General features: G+C 29.0%; 1 protein-coding gene across 1 annotated transcript in view; it reads right to left on the bottom strand.

Moving 5' to 3' along the window:
- Positions 1–12876, bottom strand: part of LOC124500030 (prolyl endopeptidase FAP) — a 17170-nt gene extending 4294 nt beyond the window's left edge. Inside the window, 7 exon segments of the mRNA XM_047064048.2 lie at positions 210–582; positions 678–733; positions 842–916; positions 1179–1372; positions 1447–1570; positions 9238–9527; positions 12350–12876. Of these exon segments, the coding sequence (XP_046920004.2) occupies positions 210–582; positions 678–733; positions 842–916; positions 1179–1372; positions 1447–1570; positions 9238–9327 (912 nt within the window). The 5' untranslated portion in view covers positions 9328–9527; positions 12350–12876.

Genomic DNA, 12876 nt, shown 5'->3' with positions numbered 1-12876 from the left:
AAAACACACACACACACACACACGCAAAAAGCTGTCTAAAGAAAAGAAACGTGTGCAATGTTAACAAAAGTAAAAAGCAGTCATGCAGATATTACATTTTTTATTTTTATTTTCATTATATTTTAATGTGTGTGTGTGCTTGAAAATGTTTTTTATTTTGTTTTTTTTTCAAATAAATATTATTACAATGAATGAATACTTTTTCTTACCTTGGGATATTTAATTTTAATAGGTCCAAGATATTGTGATTCAACATCAACCTGATCACCGTACCATGGATATTCTTGTATTTCGACCTGACTATCATTAAAACGTATATATGCTAAACGGCTGCCGTCATTTGACCACCAGAATGCTGTACCCGAAGCCAGAATTTCTTCCTCATATATCCAATCGGGTATTCCATTATAGATATAACGATCATCATCATGACTTATACGATATGTTTGACTATCACTTGGATCGGCCATATAATAAATATTGTTAGCATATACAAAAATCAATTGGGCATTTTTACGGCCCCATTCGGCTGCCTGTAAACTAGCATCAATGTTTGCTTCATGGGGTCTTATATTTATAATACTGAATTTAGAAAAAAAACAAGAGAAAATAGTTTGTTGGAATTTGATAGATGCTTTCATTTATTTTACATTTTTGTCATCAAGAGCGATACTTACGTATCATTTGATAGATGATAAGCTTTATAATGGGCCACTGTACTATGGCGGAATATCTATATGGTGAAAAATAATAATGATGTAATAAGAATAAAACAATAATGATAAAAAAAAAGATTATTATTCACGGTCGAAAAATTCAAGCAAATAACATTGATACTTACATTTTTGATATGACTGATAAATAGAACATATTGACGATTTGGTGACAATATGGCACGATCAACTTCATGTTGTTTCTATATATAATCATCATAATGATTTATGATCATTAGTGTATTATTGAATCAAAATTCACGCAATTTCATTAATCATTACACATCAGATATATCTAACCCTAATAATCAATCAACTATCAAAAGTTATTATTAGTTGACCCTAGCTTGTTTTTTTTCCTATTCACTATTCACTTTATATATTTGATATATTTGAACATTAAATTCTTGTTCATGATTATGTATTACATCGTTTAATATCTTTATATATGCTGAATATACCTACCATAATCCTAGCATAAATGATAGTATCCGTTTTATCGGCACGAACATCATATAGGACAAAATCACCGGCCGATGATATGAATGTGATCTCTGTATCACTAATCCAAGTACCATTGAATGTTGGCTGTACCGTATAGTTTCCATGTAATAATTCATCTAGTTTGAGTTTTTCTCGGGTTTCATTTATCAATTTATCTATATTGAAATATGATATGATATTTAATTTTTCTATGATCTTTTAATAAATTTAAATTGATTATTATTCTTACATTGAATATCTGGATTGATTATATAAATAGCCAATATAATGGCTGAAGATAATAATATTATAACTAGTATAGAGATCAATGTCCCTTTCCAGTTGCTTGTTTTGACATCGACCGTTGAAAGCTCCTATACATCATAGACATAATAATAATATATGATAAAATTAATTTTTAATCAGAAAAAAAATTCAGAAAGACAACTGTCATTTTCATGGATCTAACGAAAACGATTTATTGATTTGTTGTAATTTCATATCAATGTCATTGTTTGGATTTTTTTCATTGAAATATTTAAAAAAATTATAAAAACAAAAATAAAAACATCCATTATTAGTCATCAGATATAATTTAGTATTTTGTCACCATCTTTTATTATGTTGTTTTAAACTTTTTTTTCCCAAAAAAAAACATAAAATAATCCAACCCATATACATTCCTAATCATATATACATGCAGGATTCTTGCATTTTGTTCTGAAACAACTTACATGCATTTCACGAAAATCATCCGGAATGACAGTGTCATTATCATTATCATCATCGAACTCTGTCATTGTGTCGATGGAATTGTTATCCATCCACACACTGGTGGGTGGTGGTGGTGATGGAATTTATCTACAAATTTGTGTGCGTATTGATGTGTATGTTTTAAAAAATCTGTTTGAACCATATTAATTTTAATAATGGTAAATTCTCATTTTAAAAATCTTCGTTCATCATTCGTCATCATCAACAACATTTTGTTTTTATTTTGAATTTTCGTTGTCATACAGAATGCATTGTTCCAATATGGTAGAATGAAATATGTATTATGTATACGAAAAAAATGACGATTTATTAATGATGAATAAATGGTGAGTCTATTTAGCACTTTTTTTTATTATAAGTAAAATTTCTAGTTATATAATCATATTAGAAAAAAACGAAGCAAATAAAAAAAAGCCTTTGAAGCCATAGGTATATGCATATATATTCTTTATGATTATCATTATCATCATCGTTATGAATATGTGATTATGATGATGATGATGATTTTGTTATAACGTAGAATTTTCTCTGTTTATATATAATGCGATGAATCATTGATTTTTATTCATTATGAGCAAGATTAATAAGCAAATATATAAATCGGCATGAAAATTGAATAGACTGAATGGTGCAAATTTATATTGAATTGAATGATTATGATGATAATAATGAAGATGATAATAATGATGATGATGATGATGATAGTAGGTCGGTGAATATAAAGTGAAATAAAATGAAAGTGATTGACACAACAGAGTGTAGAATTAATTTTGGTTGCATCATATACATACTACACACATTACACACACACACACGTACATTGATAATTGAAAGTGCAGAAGATTTGATTTTCAAAACAAGGCAACAAAAAAAACAATAATAATGATATGATGATATAATGCCAAATTATATTATTTAATGCAACATCACGAAACAATGACAATATGGAGAGAGTATAGTAGAGCAAAGATAGATAGATAACAGAATTGACAATAATTTGAAGATTTTCTTTTTTATATATTAAAAAAAAGGAATCATTGGATTAATGGATGATTTTGTTTTATTTTTTTTGTCGTATAATCGTGAATGATAAAAATGGCAACGAATATATTGAAAAAAAAATGTTTTGAAAAACATGTTTTTCAGAAATTTATGACATCTAGAATATTATTGCAAACGGAAGCCGAAACAGATGTTTGCTCATCAATTTCAAGTGTATGATACAGAATAATAATATTTTCCATTGTATTTATTATCATCAAAATACTTCATTTTCAAATTGCAAATGTCAATATGAAATTAACAAAAACAGACAGATAAACATTGGTTTTTATTTTCATATTTCAACATCATCATCACCATCATCATCATCATCATCTCGACAATCATTGCAACAATAGTATAATGGAAAACTAAATTCTTCATCTACAATTAAAGAAATGGATCATCACCATCCTCATCATCCTCCCATAAAAATGAAAAGTGGTCGAAAATTTCTATTCATGTTCATGACAGTAAATGGACAAATTCAATGTCCAACTCATGACAATTTATATATATGTAGTTTATAATGATTGTGGGACAATATATAGATTATTAATGCTGATTGTCAATGTTAGAATCCTCATCATACATTCAAATTATACTTCATGTTGTTGATTCTTTATATATATATACAAACATTATCTAAATGAAATAAAAATGAATCACTGTGAAAGAATGGAATTTTTTTTTTGTTTATGATGATCATAAATTATATTGAAAGTCTATCAACTTTGATGACAGTGGTGCAACAATAATCACTATTTATCTAATATTCTCTATTAATATGTGTTTGTTTATCTGTATCTAGAAATTCATTCATAAGCAAATGTTTCTGATTTTCAACACAAATAAAGAGTGTTTTAATTCAGAATGGAAAAAATGTGATTACATTATTTTGTTGTTCATCAGTATTTGTCATAATTGTTGTTGGTTTTGTTATTATTATTGTAGTTGAATGGAATGATTCAAATTGATTGTCGAGGTGATTGAAGAGATAAAATGTTTCATACACAAAATAAACAAATTATATTTGATCTCTTGTGATGAGAAAAAAAAGAAGAAAAAGGCACGCATAAATACAATTCAATTCGATGATAAGATGGCTGTATTGATGATTAGTGAACAATTACAAAACGATTCAACACAATTCACAACCACAAAAAAAACACGATGTAATATAATTTGATTCGTGATAATAATAAAGTATTTTAAACAGCTTGTTGCTTGATGAATGATGAAAACTGGCAAACAAACAAACAAAAAAAATATTTCAAACACACACACACACACACTTTAAATAACAATCATTTTATTAAGAAAACGATGTTTGTCTTAATAAAAAAATTAAAATGCAAATTTTTTTCCCAATTTGATAAAAATATTATTCCAATAATAAAAATAGTGAACAGATATATTATAGTTAAATAATGATTTGATTCAAAGTACAAAAAAAGATAAACCATCAATTAAAACAAATATAATAAAAACATTTCATTTCAATTGGTTTTTCATATCCATATAAATCGTCATAAGATTGAACATCTTAAATTCTAAATTAAAGTTGATATGACGACCAGATCAATTAATTAGTGTCAAGTACCGGCGAAACACTTTATTCGTTTAAATCAGTTGAAAAAAAAGATTTAAAACGCAATTCAGGTCAAATATCTGCGTCGATGATGTTAAATCATTATGATGATGATGATGATGATGATGATATGATGGTGATAATCTAACAACTGATGTGATTATAAATAATTATTATCATCATCATCATGTCCTCAATTTTTATTTCTTGTTTTCTACATTGTCATCTAATCGTCGATTGTCGTCGTAGTCACTGTTGGTGAAAATCTTAATCGAATTTGTTTTTTTTTCATTTTTACCATTGTCATCATGCAATTATGAAGACAAATTTCCTCACTTTCACAGTCACACACACACACACACACACACTCAATGTTTATATAACAATGCTGATGCTGATGATGCTGATGATTATGATGATGACATGAAAAATTTAAAATTTAAATTTTTTATTCGAAAAAATTCTAAATGGAATTATTGAATAGAGAATGTAATTCGAACAGTTGAAAAAAGATTGATTTGAAATCACACACACACACATACACACCTGCTACTCTTACATAGACAAATAAAACAATGTGAAATTTTTTTTTCTCATCAATCGAATATTAATGAATTCATTCAATTTATTTAATAATTCATTTGGTTTCGTAATTTTACAGATACCTATAGATGGATCAAGGAAAAAAAATCTTTATTTATGAAAAAAAACTTGCTGTTGATAGTTTTTTTTGTCAGATAAATTTTTTCTTCTTTCTTTTAAAATTATTTTTTACTATCTTAAATATATTCAATGATGAATTAGATTCACGAATGCAGATATTCTATGATGTACATTTTTTTCATCATAATATTATTTTGTTCGGAATTTCATGTGAATACCGTTGTTTGTTGATTTTGTAAGTTTGTTGCAATGTTTCTGGATCAGACATCAATACCCCTTCAAAGAAAAAATCCAATCTGTTCATAAGACCAGAATAGCTGAATAAATGAACACAAAAATACAAGTGCCGAAGTGGAAAAAAAACAGAACATGGAACTATAAATTTGGTGAATAAACATGAAATCAACATGAAGAACACATTGAATGTTGATGATGGTGATGAGATGAAAAAATAAAATAAAATAAAACAGCCATCAAGTCATTCATTCAGTCAGTCAGTCATTCAGCAAACCAACCAACCAACCAAACTAACAAACAAACCAGTCAGAATCGAAAGATAGATGCCAGAATTCTGAACAGAATCCGTATTAGAATTGGATGTTTCTGTATGTTTGGTTAGTTGGTTGTTCGTGCTTTCAAGCGCATGTGATATGATGATGTTGATGATGATAATGTATGGCATCATATTGAATCTGAAGAAATGTGATGTGTGTGTGTGTATGTTGTATATTATCAAAAGAATTTTAACATCCACATACAAACACACATAACACATATTGCATGAAATTGAAATGAGTCTGTATTTGGATAAGCAGATGCATAAAAAAAAATGTTGGACAAGAAAGCCCGCCAAAGTTTTTTTAGCTAGTTTCATGATTTAATGAAACTTGATGGAGTTTGATGCGAGAAAAATGGTAGAAAGAAAAATCATTAGAATGTGGATTGATGATCTAATTGAATCTGTGGATCATCAAATTCGAATTCGGGTCGAAAAAAAATGAATTGTGCTCACTAAATACTGAATAGAAAATTCCGAGACAAAAAGAAAGCAATCCAACACTGTGGCCGTTTATAAATTCACAAAAATTACCACATGCACACACATTTTATTGTATACTAAGAATCTTTCTTTTTCTATTCATTCTTTCACGCTTGACGATTGATTGATTGATAAAACAGTTTTTCGTCTTAAGACCATACAAACAAACAACAGACTATTAAATTTACAGACAAAAAAAAACATTAAGAAAAATATTCAATGTTGAAAATGAAATCAAAATAAAAGAAAATGTGGAATGAAGAACTTGAATCATTTTTGGCGAATGAATTTCATATGATATTCGGTTGTTTTTGTTTTCTTAACGGATGTAATCTTGAATCTAAAAATCGTTTGTTTTCGGCTGTACACAGTGTAATGGATGAAAAATTTTCATTTTCATTATACCCTCATATATAAAATACGGTTAGCATGCATGAATGCGAATAAAATAAAATATGGACAAAATTCCGAAACAAATCAAGATTCTGATTAAAAATACTCATCTGAATGAATTAATGTTGAAATAGTGAATGGAATACATTTTCATTCAGCCGATTATTATATCAGCAGCTGCATTAGTTTTTGTTCCGTTTTATTTTGCCGTAAACAACAATGAATATAATATATTCTACCAGCCCGAGAACAGGCGCTTCGCGCCTGTCCTGGTCTGGCCCTGCGGGGCTGACTCCTTGACGGTCAATATAACTGGATACCCGCAGGTGGGGACGGCTGCGCCGCCCCCCCTACTTGGCATCCAGTCAAAGGTGTCAATTTTAACGCTTCGTGCCTGACGGTGGGTTTCTATGCACGGCGTGTTGCTTCCGGCCTTCGGTTTGGTACCGCAGGGTCAGCCATCACTTGTGCATTGCACCTGATACCGTTGAAAAAGTTGTGTACACCGAACAGCATAATTATTATATTGCTAATTGATAAGTTAAAGAAATATGATATTTTTGGTATAGATACTGTGGTCATTGTTGATCTTTTCCTCAATTTCCTGAACGAAAATCTTCAGATTATTAGGATTTTTGCAGCGGCAAAAAGCCACATAAATCATTCCATGTTGCAATACTGGTGTAGGAAGGTACACACTTATTTTATCGAAAGATTTCCCTTAAAACATTAATTAATTGTCAGAGCAAAAGCCAATACGACAGGAAATCGTCCACGCACCAATTTAAATGGTAGCTTAAGATCTCGATCATTTTGCTGCAAAATGAATCATAGTCTCCTTGTCAATATTCGAGCTTCAATGCTGCGTCTATTTACAAATAAACGCGTGCCATTGAGCAAACCACTCTGTGGTTCAATATTGCGGATGAATATGATAATCGATCCAATGTTTAATCCAAGTTTGTGTCTATAGATCCTATAGGATAACCTTGTGGGTTCATCGCATGAAGACACTCAACATTGAATCTTAAATGCTCCATTTTCTTTATTTTAAATGAAAAAAGTTATCAGGTATTTTAGGTGTAATCAGGTTAAATAATCGAAATAACTTACCAAACGATGAGTAAATCATAGATCACGGGAACAAAAACAGAAAAAATCATTCCAATGAATGCAGTCTTCAGGCAAGATTTCATCAAATACACACTCACACAGGCACACAAAATGAAAATCACGTGTGACACATTATCACAATAATCAATTCGAAAAATTCGAATTCGAACTCTTTCTATGTTCTATTGAATGACTGCACCATCTATTGGATGCAAAATCTGCAGCAAAGTGTGCTGAGCTAGAACAATGAAAAAAAGCTTTGTCAAAGCTACATACCACAGAATGCGTTTCTTTGGAAGCGACTTCTACTTCTGAGCTGGACGAACTGTTCAGAGGCATTCAAAAGTTTTCCCCACTGTTCGATATGTTCAGACACACACACACACACACACACACACTGAGTAGCTCATACTAAATAGTTATGTTTTTACTGAAAATAAGTAGGAATGACCGGCTCAGCTTCGCCGCATTAAATGCCAAGTTAATACACAGTGCTAGTACACAGTGCAAGCACTTGGCGAGTGTAAAAGTTGCAGTTACACACAAACGTTAGCGTCATAGTATAGTAGATAATTCTAATTCATACTTTGTATTGAGTGTTTCACAATCATTTTTATAGTATTCAATCAATACTCGATATATTAAGTTTTTATTTCCAATACTCAATTGTGATTGACTAAGTTTTCGTAGAATAAATTTTCTAAAACTTCTACTATCGATCTGTAGCCTGCATACACCTGCTAGATAAAACTACTAATAAATGAATATTATTTATGAAAAATTGTTAGAACCAATTTACAACCGTCAACTATCTAATTTCAGGATCAATATCATTCATTTTCTTGCATAGTTGTGAATTTAGTTGAGATCAGGGTCGCTAGAGGTAGTTACCTATCGGATGGATTTATTCTTCCTATATATTGTTCATATATGCCATTATCGTTCGAAAAAATTTTAATTCCGTTCAATGATTTTTTTTCTCAACATATAAAACTAAATGTAACTAAATGTCATTTTCGCCGTCATCTTCATCAACATCAAAAATTCAAAAGTACCATCATCATTATAACAGAGAAAATCTATCATGACGCTTCAGGGCTTCAGTAAGATTTGTTCTTTTTAGAGTTTTTTTTTTATTTTACGAAAAAAAATTACATTTTCATTTTTTTTCCTAAATCATCATCATTGTAATTGAAACTATATGTTTTGTCTATATGTTCGTGTTGAAAAGAATTTTAGAACACAAAACGCAAACGAAACATTGAAGACAAAGAACAGGAAAAAAAACTTTGTCAAGATGGTCAAATATTTGCTTTTACCATCGTTCAAACAATGACATGAACTTTTAGTTAATATTGTTGGTCTATATTATTGGCATATATTTGCATTACATATTTGTTTTGTTTTTTTTTTTTTTTGCTACCTACCTTAATTCGACCAAGAAGCAATGCATCCATTTCACTTTGTAATGGTGGTGTTGATGATGATGGAATATCTGATTCATTCGATTCATTCATTCCCTTTCGAATCTAATGATTATATTATCGATTATTGCTGTTGATTTTTATTATTGTTTGAAAAATTTTCAATTCAAATTTGTATATTCAACTTTTTTTTCCAACGATTCGATATATCGAATGGTAGTTTTGAATGATGACATAATATTAATATTGAATTCAATATGTCGAAAGATAAATAAGTATATGGATATGGATTCCTTGGAAGACATATATAGAAATAGAATTGGAAAAAAAGACAATTATTTATTAATCATCAATTTAATTTAATTTAGGTATGTAAACATGATTCACTTTACAAAATAACCGCTTTTCAACCATCAATTTCATTAATGAATATGAATAATAATATTTATTCAGGATATAACAGAACGAAAAAAAAACCAAAACGACAAACCAAACGAAATGAACCTAAACGTTGTATTTTTGTTTTTCATTCTCAATTCAATTTGTTGATAGAATTTAGCAATAATGAAAACATTATATTTTCTATTGGTTCTGTTTTTTTTTTGTATTTGTTTTTGTATTGCATTGCGTGTGTTCATATAATAGCTTGGATCATCATCATCATCATCATCATTGATGATGAAGGCAATTTAATTCCTAATTAGTTTTGGAATTGGAAAAAAAATAATGGTTAATATTAATAATCAATCAATTGATAATGATGATTTTGTTTATTGATCAAAATCGATCCTTGCATGTTCAATGTAATCGCTAAGATTATCATATTCAAATAAAAACATAAAAAGCAACTGATAGCGCAATCAATAAGATTGCTCTATTTATAATTAATTAGTCTCTTCAAGATTATTGAATAAAGGAAAATTGTTTAAAAAAAATAAATAAATAAATGAACTTCGAAATGTGGGTGCGTTTTTTTCCCTCTTCCTTCTCTGATGGGACACATTTTCATCATATGGCTCAAATAATTTATGAATATAAATTCCAAATGTAATGAAAACAATATAATGATGGTGGTCCTTGAAAAACACATATAAATTAGACAATATTTCACTGATGTTCATTTCATTAATAAAATGTGTAAAACGAAATGAATTATTTCATAGGCTCAAGGAAAAATAAAATTAGGTTATCTTGATGATGTTTTGGCACATACATTTTCACATTGTCATATTTCTTTATGAGAAGACCAAAAAAAAAATCGAACATTTGCCCTAAAGAAATTTGTTTGGTGTTTTTTTTTTTTGTTTTGTTTTGTTTTACTTGATTGGAACCCATTATAGAATATAATACTGATAATCATCATCCTCATCATCTGATTCAATGACAATTCATTGTTCAAACGAATTGAAGGAGAAACAAAAATTAATTACCATTCCCTCATGAGTGATATAGAATTTCTCATTAGAATTTAACGCTTTTCACATTCTATCATTAATCTCATTTTCTGCAGCTGTGATTCTAAACTGAAAATTATTTTTCCAAATTTTTTCAACATGAAAGTTTTAAATTTGATTCAAAATTTTTTTTTGCGATCGGTTTATTTTTATTTCCATTCTCATATTACCATAGTGTTTTTAATTTATTTTTTTTATAACAATATATAATATTGTTTGTATGAAGTTTTCGCTTGCTATCCATTTTTACAAATATCATCTTTTCTGGTGTTCATATGGTATCAAAAAAAAAATAAAAAATTCTAGAAAATTCTTTTCTATTTCCATAACAATGGCTGCCTTTTTTTTCACTGTTTCTATTTGATATCGACATTGACCTGTGTGTACATATAGGTGGCCATGGCCATTATTATGAAACATAACAATAGCTTATTATTGCAAATTAACTATTCTATTCGGATATTTTGTTCCTATTATTTGCACACAAACATGTACTATTGTGACCAATGTAAAGTTTCAATTTAGTTTGAACAAATATTATTGGCATAGCCGTCACAGACAAAAACAACTAAAAAAGAACAAAAGACGGATTTTTTTTTCATCACCAAAACCAATGTTTGATTCAATTCAATTCAAAATCAGTGACTGGCTTTTATTGTATGTTGTGTGTGTGTGTGTGTGTGTATGTGGGCCAAGTTTGTTTTTTGTTGCAAACTTATAGACAGAGAATTGAAATCAGATTCAAAACAAATGAAAATAAAAAACGCGAAACAACTTGAATAGTTTGAACAAACACACGTTATCCATTGTTTTTTAATGTGTATGGAATTGAACTAGATGAGAATATCATCCATAATAATAAATGTGCGAATATAAAAACAGAAAAAATTGAATTAAAAGTTTCATTTGTTCAGATTTAAAATTCAGGCTTTGAAGAGTTATTTGAACGGGAAAAAGGGGGATATAAATTGGCTTTTTTAGAATCGAACGACTACAACATGGTAGCATTCCAGTAAAAAAAAAGTAAACAATTTCCGATAGCGGTGTCATTTTGGACGTATGTGTGAAAAAAAAACATTATTTTCATTTGATATAGACAGAAAAAAAATTGAATTCAAACTTCGATGCTGAGGATGATCATCCGTACATCATTTTGTTGTTTTTTTTGCTCATCCATTCACTAATTTATTTATTCTTCATTCCGGAATTTCGTACGAAGCTCTAATTTTCTTTTTTTTTCTACCCGAGGATTATTTAAATAAATGAAAATCTATTCATCACACGTTCAATCAATTCTTGTTCTAATATAACACCAGCTGGTTATTCTTTTTCGAATTCATTGACGACGAAATTGATAAATTGCAAAAAAAAAACAATCTTTTTCATTAACTTAGCCAATTTTCCAATACCCTTTTCTTTTATTTTCTTTTTATCTCTCGCTCACACTTTTCCTATATTCGGTTCGTTTGAATGCCTATTTCTTCTTCTAGTTCTTTTATCAGAATATTTTTTTTCAAATTAATCAGATTTTATTCGATAGCAGCTTGATCACGATCATTATTTTGAGCAATCATTTATTAGAATTCGAACGGCAAAATAAAAATCGATTTTTTTCCATTCTCTTATTTGTCGTGACAAAAAAAAATTCGACACAAACTTACTTTAATTATCCAGTATCGATATTGTTTCCATCAATTCCATCTCAATGTGACGGTGGTTTGATTTTTTGCTCCGTAGAGCTTGAATAAAAGATTCATTTAAAAAACATTGTTTTTATTGTTCGTTGTGGTTTATGGCTGCTGGTTTTGGTTGTTGGTTGCATGTCATGAAGTGAGAATTAAATTTCGATCTTATAGGTTGTTCACATGTAATGATGTCCGAATTTTTAAACGTAATCACAACTTTTTTTTAACCATACATTCACACATACAAAATTAACATTTGTCAAAAAAAAAAATTTTGAGATACGGAATCGGATCCAGAACAAAGTTAAATGAATGAATGACTGTTTGATGATGGTGGTGGCCTATTTGGTGATAGGTTTGCTTTGACTTTGGCTATGTTTCGTTTAAAAATTCTTTCCGAGAACGATCTCTATTTATGTGTCTATTCATCTATAGATAGTATAGATAGGCAAATATATCTAATAAATAGAAATATATCAGCGTGCCGAAACAACAATCCATTG

The sequence above is a fragment of the Dermatophagoides farinae genome, chromosome 2 (assembly GCF_024713945.1).
Source record: "Dermatophagoides farinae isolate YC_2012a chromosome 2, ASM2471394v1, whole genome shotgun sequence".
Lineage (NCBI taxonomy): Eukaryota > Metazoa > Arthropoda > Arachnida > Sarcoptiformes > Pyroglyphidae > Dermatophagoides > Dermatophagoides farinae.
This window is presented reverse-complemented; position numbering and strand designations above follow the sequence as displayed.